Source organism: Anopheles stephensi, chromosome X (genome assembly GCF_013141755.1).
Source record: "Anopheles stephensi strain Indian chromosome X, UCI_ANSTEP_V1.0, whole genome shotgun sequence".
NCBI lineage: Eukaryota > Metazoa > Arthropoda > Insecta > Diptera > Culicidae > Anopheles > Anopheles stephensi.
Genome location: NC_050201.1, coordinates 11,429,540 through 11,444,939, shown reverse-complemented (window position 1 = coordinate 11,444,939; position 15,400 = coordinate 11,429,540). Strand labels below are relative to the sequence as shown.

Genomic DNA, 15,400 nt, shown 5'->3' with positions numbered 1-15,400 from the left:
GAAAATAGCAATAAAAAATTTATTACACATTCGAGAGTATAACAGTTAGAATAAATTTAATAAAAACGACACTTAAGATAAGTTAACGACAAAACAACCCATCAATGTCAGCATGTTAGCTACGTTAGTGAGTTTAAAGATTAGTGAAATCTTTCATGCAATTTTGCTTGAGGATTTTTGCTTTTAAACCTTCGCCTAAAGCTAATCTTTCGCAGCTGATGACGCAGTTTTACCTGTTACCAAAGAGAGAAAAGAGATCGCACACTGTCACAAACAATGCGAAAATCCTGGAGAAATCACTGTATATTCTCCAATAGTCGAATCTTACCGGTGATCAGCATTCCGGGTTGAATTTCGGCTCCAGCCGTGCCAATTTTCGTGAACTTGCTGATGTGCTTCACGTAAGCGCGCTTGTAGCTCTCGTCCGCCCGTAGTAAACCTTCCGACGTTTCCGTGCCATCCTTTCGATGGGACTGCGGTTTCGTGTGGGCACCCACGCTTACTACACGCTCCACCAATGGTATCACGGTGGAAGATACGGCTACCCAGTCTGTACCAGGTGGCGATGAAACAGGGGTGGAGAAAGAAACGAGATGAGCGAACAAGGCACCTAAGCTTTTGTGGGGTGATACTCCATACTCCTACTCATGCAGCTTAAGACGCGGTAAACACATTTGGAAAGCGGACATAGCGGCTTGATGACTAGTTTGTTTTTTTGAAAAATGTTTTGAGCCATTTCTTGACAAATTCTACATCATTCGAGAAATTGTGAAGCTTCACAAACTAGATTTTTTATAACTCTTTTAGTATGAAGTTTTTAGACCAATATGAGATAATTAGTCATCTCATCAAGGACAATGAGTCATGTCCATTCCGTACCTGGTTCGTACTTTTCTCCCTGTACTTTCTTATAATACATCGAGGTAGCATCGCTAAACACCACCAACAAGGACACCTGCAGGAAGCAACTGAGCACAAGTAGTACCAAGGAACATCTGCACGCCGAACCAGAACTCCTGGATATCTGCATTTTTGTACACTTCCAAATTTGAGTTATTCACGTCAAAGGATTTTCTTTAATGGTCCTTGTGTAACTTGAGTACAAAAGCAATCAAACTGCCAACTCTTCAAGGAACCCCTGCCACAAACTTCGCGAACACCACACCAGCCAGAGAAAACAACCGAAAACTCTCACTTCTGTACGCACAGATGCAACCAAAGCCACTGACACCCTGAGTGGCGATGACTTCCAGCGTTGGTGTCTGTTGCGGCAGGTTTGAAAAATACACTTGTGCGTGAAATTTGTGCGAATGGTTCGTTGCGGCGGTCCGGTGCTGCGGTACAACTTTCCGATTGAATAATAATAGAAGGTACAGCCGAACAATAACAACAACAACAACACACTCACTCTCACGCACCCGTGAACGTGAACGCGCAGGCTGGCGCAACGTATGACGTCAGGTTCGCATGAAGGTGCCGATGTTATTCACGATGGTAAAATATTACCTTGAATTGTGGGATGAATAATCGTTCATAAAGCAGCGAGGTGAAGAAGTTTCAATTCATCAATAAATTTAAGTACTAGAATGAGCTGTTGAGATGGTCATAGTCGTTACAAGACAGAGTGAGGAATTGTTTAAAAATACGGTAAGCTCTATACCATCTCAAGAACCTGAACTAATTCAACGATCTTCTTTACCAAAAAATAATTAGATACACAAGAGATGTTCAACGATTACGACTGCTTCACATCTTCGCCATCACACTAATGTGAATTTTTAGACTAAACAAATAATTATTTCTTCCTACCCTTGAACGATGGTTAATTCTAATGAGCATTGGCAGAAGCCGTTTGAATCAGTTATTGGTGTACACACGTGTTTTATGCACACATTCGTACGCATATAATTACACATTTCACCAGCATTACAGCGAAATAGGGAGGTGCTATCAAGCTCAACTATCGTTTGAAAGATGGGATCAATAGGTAGCAAGCTGTGCAATCATTTACTTTTTCATAATTTTTGTATTGAATTTGGGTTTATTATAAAAATTATCTCAACATTTGTTTAAATAAAAGATGTTTGAGTCATTCCTTACATGACTTTCGGAAATAACGAACAGTAATCGATTTAAAAACTAATGGTTTGGCAGCTCAAATAAGATTTACGTAGTCAGCGGTTCAAGTAGAATTCGAGTCTCCAGTAGGTATCCGTGAAACCGCGTAGCGTTGTCGTCGTGCCAATCCAATATCCCGGCCTCTTTGGCGGACGCATCAAATACACCACTTCACATGAATTTAATATCTCTGTCCTACATGCACGACCGCGTAGGGTCGTCCAGTGCCTTTATCATCTTTATAAGGAGGTCATCCAATGTACTTCCACGCATACTTAGTTATCTGCCACTACAACCACTTCGCAGTCTTTGGTTGCTGTTGAAGTCCTTAAAGCCCTGCCGTTCGCCTATCGAATAACAGTACATCGAATAACATGCATAGATCGACGCATTATTTCCATCACTTCATCTCAGCTTGGACCTAGACTCCAAGGGGTGGGTCGTCCGGTGTCATTCTCATTACATGACTGGAGCCCGGCGAGTCTTATTCGGTACACAATGATGAGATAAAGCAGACAGCTCATTGTCCTTTCACAGGTGGCCAAACATCCTTCCGTGTCCTGCCTTGTGAAGATAATGATAATGATGATCCAACCACAACCCCCTGCATAGGATCAAGAAGGACGAAGCTATCGTGAAAATATGTTTTGGGTATACATTTTACCCACTTCCTCATAAACGAATGGTTGTTTTGGTAGTTTTTGTTTTTCAACATCGCTGTCCCACCTAAAATTATCGCTTTAAATCTAATCTTATTTTTTGTCACACTAATTGCATAACTGCCTGACTACTTTACTACGGGTAAAATTAAGTCACAGAAAGCCAGAAATGGCAGGCCGAGATCTCTCGAGGTTGTAGTGCCAAGGAAGAAGAAGAATTGCCTAATTGTAGGCGCACACAACTTTGTTCTGCCGATTTAAATCTATAGTAAGGAGCCTATTTTAGACACTCAAGAGAGAGAGAGAAAGAGAGAGAGAGAGAGAGGGACAGAGAAAAAGAGAGAAAGAGAAAGACAGAGAGAGAGAGAGAGAGAGAGAGAGAGTAGTAATTCTCTATTCCCTATCCTTGAAAAACTGCTTGCAGTTATCATACAGCCACGGTCAATTTGAATTTGACAGTTTAGCTCAATCGGCTATCGGCGCTGTCAAACGCGTACCCGTTTGGCCAACCTTCACTCGGTGCACGTTGAGTGCAAAAGGCACCAATTGTTTGTGACGCTCCGTAAAGGTAACAAGGAGGAGTGAAGTGTGGTTAGTTCAGTGTACGATACGACCCAACAATTCAACCCAAGTTCTAAGCCCTAGCGGAGGAAAACGCTTCCGTCGCACGGGAAATGAATTTTCTCGCGCCATTCGTCTGGCTCGCGCGGTCGCTCCATGCCTAACAATAACAATAGCTCAAACAGTGGTGTGCGTGAGTGTGTGTGTGTGTGTGTGTGATTACGTCGAGCAACATTGATTCAGTTTTTCCGCTTCTATAAACGACACTGTCAGCAGCAACAAAAGTCACCTCAACTTTTTTTTTGCTTAACCGTGTGACTCAACTATCAAACACAACACTATCTCTTGGCGCTATTATCGGCAGGACAAAACACTCAACAAGTTTAGTCTGGACTGGCTGCAAAAAAAAAAACATACACACACACGACAGCAGCATCAAAAACCGATTCAGCGCCCCGGAACGGAACCGTACCCGCCCATTTGTTTGAACACCACCACCATTCATGCTGTACCTACACTACACATGCTCTACTTTTGTCCCCAAGGAACTCCCTCTCTGTAGCCCGCACACACACACACACATACACACTGTAGTCACCTGGAGGGGACTGTTTGGAAAATCCTTCGCCACATCCGCCGTACTGATATCGATCGTCTCTTCTACCTTAGGCTCGCCTCATCCAGCAGAGTGTTCCCGAGCGGATGCTGAGTGCCCAATCTATGCACCGTTTGCGACCGACGCAGCGCCTCTAAATTGTGCCCCCAATCGAAAATATGACAGTTCTTGCCCGCTGCATTGGTTCGACAAACAAACAAATCTCCACTGGTCGGCTGACTACCGATAATGTGAGCAACCGAGCAGCCAGCGTACAGACAGTTGTGAAAAATCGTTGGACAAACGCGTACGGCACCGAACGGCTGTAATTTGTCGCCGCCCGTACCCCAGTAAAGAACTGAACCGCAGAACCAATGCTGCCTGGAGCGCTGTACTGCGAACGAAATTAAGGCTGGGTGTCTTGAAAAGAAAAACCTAAACCAAACGGATCGAATCGAATACCCGTAGCTTCCTAAGTACTAACGCTCGAAACGATAAATCTCAACGGTTTAAAGCGGAACGATCGGGTTGGCGCAAACCGGTAGCTGGAATTCATCCGCAAGCCCGAAATCGAACATCGCATCGGATTCTTTACCCTTTTGATTATAGTGTCACCGTGGATACGATGGAAAATGAATCATTGCCCATTCTGCTTATAACCGCTAACGTGGGAAGCGTGTTCGAAGATGTGAGTATCGGGAACTACTTTTTTTATATGATGCGTTACCTAACACCAGTTCCGGCACTTTAAAGCAATCTATTAATCTGAAATTTATATTCAAACTTGTTCCGTCTTGCTCATCATACAGCCATCAAACCTGCTGCACCTATGGATCAAAGAGTTTCTCGACCACATTGCTGCCCAGCAGCCCGCATTTATCGCGCTCCATCTCCAAGAGGTCGGTGGCAAAACGTATGAAAAGTCCATGGAGTACGTGCAGGAGTTCATCAAGCAGCTGTGCGAATCGGACGAGCTGCGTGACTACAATCGCATTCGGGTCTACCTGGATGAAGATTACAATTCGGCGGAACATTTTACGGTACGTTACGACTTTGTTGTACTAGAACTACTATTTTTATTTTGTATTTACATGCTGGGCCCCACTCCTTAGTGTATTAAGTTACAATCGTTCGCAATTGCATGAACAGCACAGGCCACTCCGTAACCGAGAGAATGGAAATCCAATCAGTACCGAAGTATGACTTCATGCTTACGTTCTGCTCTTATGCGCCTGGAAGTTGTTCTTTCAGGCGCACACTTGATTTAAAGCAAAGAAGGTTTAAAGCAACAACAACCAACACGCGAAGACAACGAAATCCGTTCAGTTATGTACCGGCACCATTTCTTACGCATAACGCTGCGAAATGTGCCCTTTCCCCCCCCCCCCCCCACTCCCCCCCAAACTGACCTGAATAGTTGCGTTGTTTCAACTGTTCGGCCCAGAAAGGAAGCCCCACATGTGACTTGGGCAATCGATGCATACCCGTGAAGATTGTATATTTTTAGATATGCGCTACACGAAACAAATGTTCCGCCGGCAAAGTCATGCCCATGCTGGAGATACGACAGGAAATGAAGTTTAAGTGTTGGTGCGGGGGCGAGAGGGAAGGTGAGGAGAAAGGAAGGTAAAAGAAATCTGGTAGGCGCCAAACTTCGTTACACTAATGGGCCTAATACAGACAATCTTCCGGGAATAGCGTTTATCGATTAGCCACCCAAAAGGTTGCCCTTCGAGTGTTGGAACTTTAGTGGATATGACTCGCTTTATGGAGGATACTAAAATATGAAGAAGAATTATACATATTTTTTAACAATGCAGATGTTTGGTAAACCGTTGGAAGACCTGAAAACTTTATGTTCTGATGGTAATACAATTATCTCGTCCAAGGGAAGTCCCTTCAAGAGATCTCCTCTAAAGGACCTCACCAATTAGACCTCGCCAATAACAAATAAATCGTTAACGAACGCATTATATTAACGATCGTTAAATTTTACGCACACACACAGATGAGCTTGGGAGGTTTTTGTATTCAATCACTCCCCAAGTGACCCGGAAGCCCTGGTTCCATGGCATTTTAAGAGATGGTACATTCCTTCGAATGATGTCTAGGCTTAGATAGGAACGATCTTCTGTGTATTGGACGGGTCGATTCCTAAGTTTGTGGATACTACCTCGAATAGTACGCCATAATCTTTTAGGCCTTTTCTGGAATGCCCCCCCCCCGGAATACGGCATTACTTAACACTAGAACCGCCATATGGGACTATTTTGTCCCATTCGCTATGCATGCATTTATAGACATGTTTATTATTACCTATGGGTTTTATGTGGTTAAATGACTCATATACATCATAATTAGGTACTATACAACTGGATAAGCAACTCTATCACTAAAAAACAATCGAATAGTGATAACCGCATACCAAGGTTTTCAATGCAAGTTTTCCTTACATTAATATAATATTACTGGGCGTTAATTAGTGTACGCTTATAATTATTCCTTACAGTGTTGAACGACATTAAATCTAGGCTTATAACTATAAATTATTTATACAATTAAGTGGCTTATAACTATAAAAACTCTACTGTTTTTATGATAATTAAACATGCCTTTTGTTCTAAGCTGTCTAGGTCTATGGGGGTGTCTGTGACTCCCTTTAGAAACATTACAAAAATTCTGTCAATATGCTCATTAATATAAAGACCCAGTACTTGCTTTGACAGGTTGAAACAAACCATAAAAACTCATCTGAGCAAAATTTTCAGTTTGCAAACGTCGATTTTTCGTCAAATCTCAGGAGCTTCATAGTGTCACGAAACCTATTACGTGCCATTTATTGTTCAATTCCAGACTTTCAGAAGCACATCCGTCCAAGGTGTATGTATTTAGAAGGTGAATTTTTGTCGATTTGACAGCTCCCCATTTTAGTCGAGATATGTCAGAGTTTGTTTAAGCAATTTCGCTAGTTTATTTTCGCATATCAAATGTTGTCCCACAGACGATTGAAGATAATTGGTTGCATTTTTCGTAAAAAAAATCGCAAGCGATATCACCACCGGCGCCTCCTCCGACGCTTCCATCACTCTTCTCAATACCCTTCCCCTCGATGATCGCGGAACTGTTATGTCAGGTTGAGAAATGTCAATTTGCTCTAAATAACTCTACCTCCTATATCCATATAGGGTAACTGCTCCAGTTTTCGGCAGTGTACCTATTTTCGGCAAGTCGACAAAAATAGCAAAATTATCGGAAAAATCTTTAAAAAAATTATCTTTCAACTACTTTTAAAGGAAAACATCATTGTTTATTCTTTAAAGGTATTTACCTTTGAAGTTTTGACGCATTTAAGTCGATATTTACCGAAATATCGAAATATTTGTGCCGAGCTTAACACATTTCGTCAGATTAGTTTTGTGCCGATAGTTCGGCAGTTCTGAGATTTAGCAAACTAGAGCTTAAAAAAATTGGGGTTTCGATTTTTCTGAACAATAAGGTTAGTTTAAATTTATTCAAAACTTATTGAGAATTTAAAAATCCAACAAATGATTATTTTTTCACTTGAAAGGCTGCCGAAAATAGGTACATGTTGGTAAATGTTGATTTTTGACAGCTCAATCAAGTGCAATTTCAGAGCAATTTTCGAGAGACGCCAAAATCTGGCAGTATGATATCCAAAATGGGCAACATAAAATTAATTATTTAACTACTTTCTTTCAAGAATTTAAGCAAAGGAAGCGTAGAAAATTGGTTAAAATATTTTTCATTAACTAATTACACCTTTTCGAGTGTTTCAAATCGTCTGTTCGTGATGCCGAAAATAGAATCACAGCCTGCCCAAAATAGGAGCAAAAGTCATGTTTGCAGTTTTACTAAAATTTCTACAAAACTGGGTTTAATCCATAAATCATGAGTGCTGAAACATTCTTTAATAGTTTTACAACCAAAATAATACCACCATCAATCAAAATTATTAAGTTTAATAACTGTATTTGTATTATTTGCTGACGTTAGTGCAACTGCTAACGTGCCGAAAACTGGTACAGTTACCCTACCTTGCATCCGTCATTGATTGACAGCAGCGATACCAGCCATCACAATTTAATTTGCCTTTGGGACAAAAATGTCCCATATGGCGGTTCTAAGGTGGAAATGGAGTTTTAAAAGAACCACAAGAGACACACACACACATTTTTCGAGTGTGATGGGACAAAAAAGTCCCATCGGCGGTTCTAGTGTTAGCGTGGTTGAAAGCATTGGGTAGTTAATTAATTAATTAATAATTTTCTAATGAAGGACCACCTACCCTTATTGCTAATCATTTACATAATTTATATATATAAAACTAACTGTGAGTTTAAAGTAAATTATTTTGTCCCATCTCGTCATGTTCTCACCTCCACAAAAGCTTACGTACGAGTGTGCTCCATGCCACACGTCGGCCATTTTCTACTTCTTAGCCGAATTGTAATTAGCATTAAGTTATCTTTGCTGTAACCTTCATAGAATCGATGAATAAATATCACCGATATCATAAATATCGATGAATAAATACTAAAAATAAAGTTAATTTTTTCCATGTTTCGCACCGTAGGCCCTGGGAAACTTGTACTTCGTCCGGCGCACGGTCAGCCATGTGCTGATGTGGAACTTCCTTACCCACGAGTGGGATGCGGTCGAGGGCAAGAGCATACACACGGGCAGTATCGAAACAGTCGCTACCAAAGAGAAGGCTAAATTTCCTCAACAATTCTTTCCCGAGGTTAGTGTTTGTACAATTCCCCCTCGCGGTCTGATATAAAATGGCTTATTAAATTGCCTACTCTTTCAGTGCAAATGGTCCCGTAAAGGATTTCTTCGTACCCGTTGGTTTCTTAACGGTACTGTGTTTGATTTAGTTAACATTCACCTGTTCCACGATGCGTCCAACCTGGAGGCGTGCGAAGAATATCCCTCCGTGTACTGCAAGAGCCGACGGCGTGCACTCGTGCACACACTGGAACGGTAAGAGAGTGGTTGTGGGTTGAATTACGGTACGGTAGCGTCTAAAAAATAGGAAACCTTTAACATATTTTGCTGTTCCAGATTTCATAAAGATACAGTTAACCGACCAGTGCCATACTTTGTCTTTGGTGATTTTAACTTTCGTTGCGATACGGAAGGTGTTATCAAGGTTTGTTCTAGGAGCTATTTCTTTTTTTTTTGTGTGTGCATTATCTTACTTACATGCTGTTGCAATATTTCGTTAATAAAACTAGAAACTTACCGAAGATCTCACAATGCATCGGGTACAGAATACGAAAAACGACAGTACAAAGGTTCAGTATCGGGACGCTACGGGCACTAACGTGCTGACCGTGGGGAAAAAGGAGTTTTTCCACTGCGACCAGAGCACGTTTAAAGAAAATTGGGTAATATTGTCAATGCGAAACATTGGATACGTGTGGGGCAGCGAGTTGGTAATACGCTTATCGGTGGTTTTCGCTTTCCCAGCTTCGTCAGTTTGATCGCGAGCTTGAATCACTGCGCAGCATACTGTACGAGTTTCCCATCACGTTCCCACCGTCCTACCCGTACGAGGAGGACCCGTTCCAGCCCGGCTCGTACATGGCAACCCGGTGTCCTGCCTGGTGCGATCGGATACTGGTAAGCCCGGCGGCCCGGAAGCTTATATGTGAGGAGGGGGCCCCGAACGATGGGCCGGCCGGTGACACGACCGATCCCTCGGCGGTTAGCTACGGTATTATCGGTGCGAATGTTTGCATGGGAGATCATAAGGTGAGTGAAAATGCTAAATTAGCCTGTGTAAAAGAAAAACTAATGGCAACCCTTCTGTTTCTTTTTTTTTTTTTGTGCAGCCGGTTTATCTCAGCATTAAAATCAAGACGAGTCAAGGTATTGTAGATAACTGCTCCTGTGATACGCATGTGCCTAGAAAACTGCGTGTTGAACACCCTATTTATAATAACAGTGCAAGTATGGATAGTAGTAGTAATAATAACACGATCGTAGTAAGTCTTAGTAGTTATGGTAGTAATGGTGACAATGCAGCCGAGCTGCTGCGCCCAACGCCACCGAAGGCAGAACTTATCCGCCAGATGGCGTCCGCCGCAGCCAGGTGTAGCAGCGGTGATGGTGATCGTAGCACCGCCACCACCACCATCATTCCGTTTGCCTCGTCGCTCGATGTTGATCAGTTTGCCTTCCATCAGCTTCACTACCCGTCCGCATGTGCCAAGTGTGCCGCACGCATCGAACAGTGCTACGAGCAGAATCTCCTCGGGCTTGAGCCCATCGTACCGGCCGCCGGTTCGCAAATGCACCACCACCGAGATGATGAGCCGCCCGTGCCCAATCAGCCGGCACCGCTCGAATTACTGTCACAAGCATGCTTTAGATACCATCACCCACTGGTAAGCATTAACGTGTTCGACACGGACAGCAATCTGAATGTTTGCATGTGCGCACTGTACTGTAACAATGCGGCGACTGACGCAAAGAATCGGACCGCCGCTACTGGCACGAAAGTTCACGATAGCATCGATGATACCGCCGCTACCGCTTCTACGATCTGCCCGAACTGCCGCAACATTATCAAACACCAGCCAATTGAGCACCGCAAAACGCTCATCTCGCGCCGGATGATGCTTGCCAACGATGTGATCGTGAATCGCATCGACACACACTACCTTAACACGTACTCGATGACGCAGGGCGGTAACGGGCCCGGTACCGGCCAGCTGCATCCCTTCGAACCGTACACGCCGGAAAGTGCCGAGTCACACTCACCCTTGCCCGAATCGAGCGATAGTAGCAAAGCGTCACCGTGCGTCATCACCCGCAACGATGAGGCAAACCCCGATTCGGACGAGTCGCCGAACACCGCGTCGCAATTACACGCCCCGGAGGACGTACTGCAACCGCTCATACCGACCGATTCACCCCACCAGAAGACCATCCCTTCGGGTGCGATGAAATCGGAAACCGGCACATCGAACGTGCCGGACGGTTCTAACACCTGCGCGGCTAATGATGCGAATCGGCCCGGTGCCCACGATAGCAGCTTCGGTGGTGTATCACCACGCCAGCTAATGTCACGCCTGGAAAAGCTTAAACGGTTGGCGGACGAACGACGGAAACAGTACGGTGAATGGACGCGCAGTTTCTCGCAGTCCGATACGGCGACGAAACTAGCGTCCCACGGCAGGTGTGCGGATGGTAGCGGTGGTAATGATGCACCCAGCGATCCGACCCAACCATCCGACGGCGTACAGCCGTCAGCGGCTTTGCTTGCGATACGTCCGCCGGGCACTAGCAGCAACCATTTAAACAGTCACTGTCCGAATAACGAACAGACAGGGTCGGCAACGCATGCTGCAGTCAACGTGACGAGCTCTATCTCGATACGCAGAGACTCGGTCATTGTGAACTGTTGCCGTGGGATGTGCACGTTGCTCTAGATGAGAGCGACTAGTAATAGAGCTTTCGAAGGAAAAGGCAGTTTACTTTTCTTGACGCAACCATTGCCTGATTATGATGCCGTTCGTACAGTGGGTGCGAACAGTATATGTCTAGCTGAATAGTTTACCGGTGTAAAATTTACACCACGGAACGAGCATGGTGTCGTAATGGGTATGCAAAACCAAAATTAAATTATTTTTTCATTAAAATAATGAATTCGAAGAATATGTGGCTAAAGTAGGCGGAAAATGGCCATTTATGGCTTCCATGAATGTTTATTAAAGTTAGCTGAATATTCAGTCTTACGTACCAGTGAGCATGATCTGTGTGGAATTTCGATTTTTGAATCCGGCGCCGTTACCGCCAATCGTTTAATGTGACACAAATGTGTACTTTAAAAAAAAGATTATTAATTTAAGCGATTTTTTGTTTCTTCTTCATGCTCATTACGCTCCAAACACGTTGCTATGGCGAAACATATACAGCTGGATAAATACTATTTGCACGCGATGTACATACAATCGTTCTACTACCTTAGCTAAACGAAAATAGAACCAAACTGACACGTCCGTGTTGGACGTATTTCGTGCTGTTTACAGCACAAAGGGGAAGTTACTTAAATTTAAGCTCACCGTTACATGTTACATGTTACTACACTTCCGCTGTATATAAGCAACAGCAATATCTGACTTCTACACCGCAATCATCTACTAATATATCATCTACCTCTCGGTTGCACTCAATCGCGGGCATCCAGTGAAAGGTCGAGCACGCGAAGCCGCACGGTATACATCGGATCGGAATCTGTACAATTAGTATTATTACACAACCTGTCTCTGGGAAATTCGGTTGCCGATTACTTGTTACTTACTACTGCAGCTACTAACACTACTACTAATACTACTACTGCTAATACTAGCGCACAAAACAAAACAAAAACACTACCACCCCTTTACTCTAACCGCTCTGCTCCAATAAGTGTGTGTGCGTGTTAGCTGAATCCCGTAGATGCGCCAATTTCAAGTAGTTACTTAAACCACCATCATACATTTTTAAAGTTGTGTTTGTGTTTTCTTTTTAACCAGTTTGTCATTAATGTTATTGTTGTTAGTATGCAGACTTTTATTTATCGTTATTTTTTAATAACCATCAAGGTGGAGTCATGTTATGTGTGATATCTCTTGTGTAATGACTACCGGGTTACTGTTTGCAATGTGTAAACTGCTACTAACCGCCCAGCTTGCGGGGTATCGATCGAACAACGTATTAGACAACGGGCCCAAGTGCTACTCGCCTATTCACACACAGCCGTAACGTCTTTGGTAAATTGGAAAACGTCGCTCAGCTGTTCCAAATGCAAATGTCCACTGTACTTAGCGGCAATGGGGTGTAAACCAATTACTATACTAATCGTGATTAATACCGGGTTGTGCACGAACCTCTGCTTCAACTAAAGCAAAATGCAAAGCAAAACACATCCATCGAGATAAAAAGCTTCCTTACTTAACTAGCCTCCGGGGGGTTCACTGGAACCTTATCATTTATTTATTTTAGCATAGTACAATGGGGAAAAGTTTGATTGGGGATTGATGGGGGAAAGGGGGAAGGGGGGAGTTGGTATGGGTGAAAGAATCGAAAGGACTGGTTCGTTCGGTCCATTCCAATATTTTAAATGGTTAATAATAGTGAAGATTTTTTCTTTTCCTAAAGAGTCTCGGAGGTTACTATCATCTCCGGTGATATAGCTCAAATGCAAAATGAATCTAATTGCAAAATCGTTCAATCGAATTGAAGCAGGTTTTTTTTGTGAACTGCTATTTTGCAGCGAGATCAGTCAGTAGCTCAGATTAGATTAGTAGGATTTTATTGAAACTATTCGTCAGCCAGGACCGAGTCAGGGTGGCCAGGAGACTTGCAACAGTTACGCCAGTGCAGGTCAGGTTGAACAAAAAGAAAACAACCATAGATCACTATCGCAAATCAAGTAGGATCAATGCATAAGTCATTACGCATAAGGACATATCAAAAATACATCTGTCAAAACTGTAGCTGTTTATGTTTTATTTTAGTTTTCGCTCGGTTTCGTTTTATTGCTCATGATTGTCTATTGTTATGTGCCTACCTGTACGTTTTGTTTCTGCAGTTTGTTCCGAATTGTCTCGTTTTATTTTTATTTTGTAGAATTGTTCACCTGTTTGCACATTTGATGAAACTGTTTCTTTGCTCGTGATGTTCGTTTTCGCATCATTATGATCTGCTTGCTTGTTGAAGTCCTCACCTTCGTCTGCCTCGATAAAGCACTGCAAAGCTGAGAGCTGAGAATAATGACTCTCTTCAACGAATTAATTCACTCGCCCGCCTGCAGCATCGGGATCCGAATCGTTTAACAACTTGTTTGAGAGTCTTTATAGTCAATCTCACTCCGAGTGAGCTGTCCGTCGTCACAAAGAATCGAATAGCAAATGTTTGATTAAAATTTGATTCGAATTGCAAAAGAGTTGCGAAAACTCTCTGCGATTCGAATCACTGTCGCGACGAGCTACTCACTCGGAGTGAGAGATTCACTATAATGACTCTCAAAAGAGTTGGATTCGAACCTCTTTGCGATTCGAATGTCTCAAAAGAGTTGATAGCTCTTTGCGATTCGAATCTCAAAAGAGTTACAAAAAAAATCTCTTTGTGAAGAGTTGACTCAATTAATTCATTAGAAGGATTTAAATCATTCACTCACTCTTACTCAGCACCGCACAACACACTGCCACAAACTGCTCCTTCATTGCACAGACACACACACACATCCTCCTCCACCACATGTTGTGCCTTGTTTGCTTGTTCCTGTGTCCAAGAGCGCTTCTTGACCAACAAATGACCGGTCCGGTCTCTCCTAGCAGCACACACATAATGATGTGATCCATATTTTATGCTCTCTGTTTCTCTATTTCCCCCCCCCCCCCTCCCCCTCACGGTAAATGCGGTTGCGGCACACCGTACAGCCAACGGCCAGCTAGCGCTCGGACCGGATGGGAAGGTGGGCGAGCTGACGGCGCAAGAGTTTCTCGACCGTCTGCAGGAGTATACCGATCTCAACACGCGCATCCACGACCAACAGCAGGAGCAGTTGGACACCTCCAACCTAACGATCTTACATTCGCAATACGTCAAGATAACGCCAATCGAACCGGACGGCCCGACGAACGTTGGCGGTGGTGACGGCGGTGACGCCACTGAGCAAGGTGCGTCCGGCAATCCGGAGGACGCCACCGTCTATCACGGTGAAGCTTCCGGGTCGTGCTGTGCGCTTATCTTTCGCGAAACCACCGTCTGAAGGTCCTGACGCGAGTGAACCTTCGGTTTCGCGCAGTGTTGCGGTAACCTTCCATCCGCGTCGGCCAGACAGTCTTTCCATACCGAATAAGTGTTTCAGGGCTGTGTTTTGTACGTGCTGGAAGAGCTCAACTTTGTTCAATTCCTTTTATCGGGTTTTTCTGTTTTGCCTGCTTTCTGCTACGTCTCCCACGTGACTTACACTTTACCTCAACCGATCGAATCGTCACGTGAGTAATTTACGTTTATTCGGTATACTTGAAATCTCAACAGTTCGGGGATTAGTATAGTTATTTTTTGATATTATTACCAGTTCTACACATTCTAGCAGCTATTACTTACCTACGCTTCCAACGTATAATATGTAAGATTCTGTTAATACTTATCCACCCAATGGCAAACGATATCTCCCACAAACCACTAATCTCTACCGGAAAGCGGCCGGAACTCTATCCCCACACTTGGGAGCAAAAAGCGATCGGCGTCGTCACAATAATGGATAGGAACAATAAGCATCTTGTGCGAGCATCTGTTTTGTTATAGCAAGCGCATATGTAGGAGAATACTCCACCAGGGGAATAATGGGTTCAGTAACAAAGAGACAACGTATCGGCGCGTGTTACTTAGAACGGAATCACTGCTCAGTCGTCGTACGTTTGTATGGGATTTTACAGATGAAGTT

The 15,400-nt window shown here is 43.6% G+C and overlaps 2 protein-coding genes across 11 annotated transcripts; one reads left to right on the top strand and one right to left on the bottom strand.

The window, feature by feature from the left end:
* Positions 1-1,443, bottom strand: LOC118508139. The gene is made up of 3 exons (XM_036047661.1): positions 880-1,443; positions 329-550; positions 1-233 (listed from the first exon to the last, which is right to left on the bottom strand). Exons 1-3 carry the CDS (start codon positions 1,028-1,030, stop codon positions 202-204), a joined length of 405 nt encoding a protein of 134 aa, XP_035903554.1. The 5' UTR covers positions 1,031-1,443; the 3' UTR covers positions 1-201.
* Positions 1,444-3,277: 1,834 nt separating this feature from the next.
* Positions 3,278-13,442, top strand: LOC118507576. 10 transcript variants are annotated; one of them, XM_036046258.1, is made up of 9 exons: positions 3,278-3,345; positions 4,008-4,621; positions 4,743-4,973; positions 8,528-8,695; positions 8,765-8,937; positions 9,019-9,106; positions 9,192-9,344; positions 9,427-9,711; positions 9,792-13,442. In XM_036046258.1, the coding sequence occupies exons 2-9, from the start codon at positions 4,559-4,561 to the stop codon at positions 11,391-11,393; spliced, it is 2,763 nt and encodes a 920-aa protein (XP_035902151.1). In that variant the 5' UTR covers positions 3,278-3,345; positions 4,008-4,558; the 3' UTR covers positions 11,394-13,442. The 10 variants fall into 10 exon arrangements, with proteins under 10 accessions (XP_035902151.1, XP_035902125.1, XP_035902134.1 ...); XM_036046232.1 differs by having other exon boundaries at positions 3,285-3,368; XM_036046241.1 differs by having other exon boundaries at positions 3,290-3,379.
* Positions 13,443-15,400: the final 1,958 nt, after the last annotated feature.

What these genes read in the sequence shown, in the direction of transcription:
- LOC118508139 (XM_036047661.1), bottom strand. Translation starts at nt 1,030, where the DNA reads ATGCAGATATCCAGGAGTTCTGGTTCGGCGTGCAGATGTTCCTTGGTA. An exon ending in GGGAGAAAAGTACGAACCAG is followed by an intron (nt 551 to 879) that starts GTACGGAATGGA and finishes CACCTGGTACAG; the next exon opens with ACTGGGTAGCCGTATCTTCC. An exon ending in ACCCGGAATGCTGATCACCG is followed by an intron (nt 234 to 328) that starts GTAAGATTCGAC and finishes CTTTGGTAACAG; the next exon opens with GTAAAACTGCGTCATCAGCT.
- LOC118507576 (XM_036046258.1), top strand. Translation starts at nt 4,559, where the DNA reads ATGGAAAATGAATCATTGCCCATTCTGCTTATAACCGCTAACGTGGGA. An exon ending in CTCGTGCACACACTGGAACG is followed by an intron (nt 8,938 to 9,018) that starts GTAAGAGAGTGG and finishes TTGCTGTTCCAG; the next exon opens with ATTTCATAAAGATACAGTTA. An exon ending in TTTGCATGGGAGATCATAAG is followed by an intron (nt 9,712 to 9,791) that starts GTGAGTGAAAAT and finishes TTTTTTGTGCAG; the next exon opens with CCGGTTTATCTCAGCATTAA.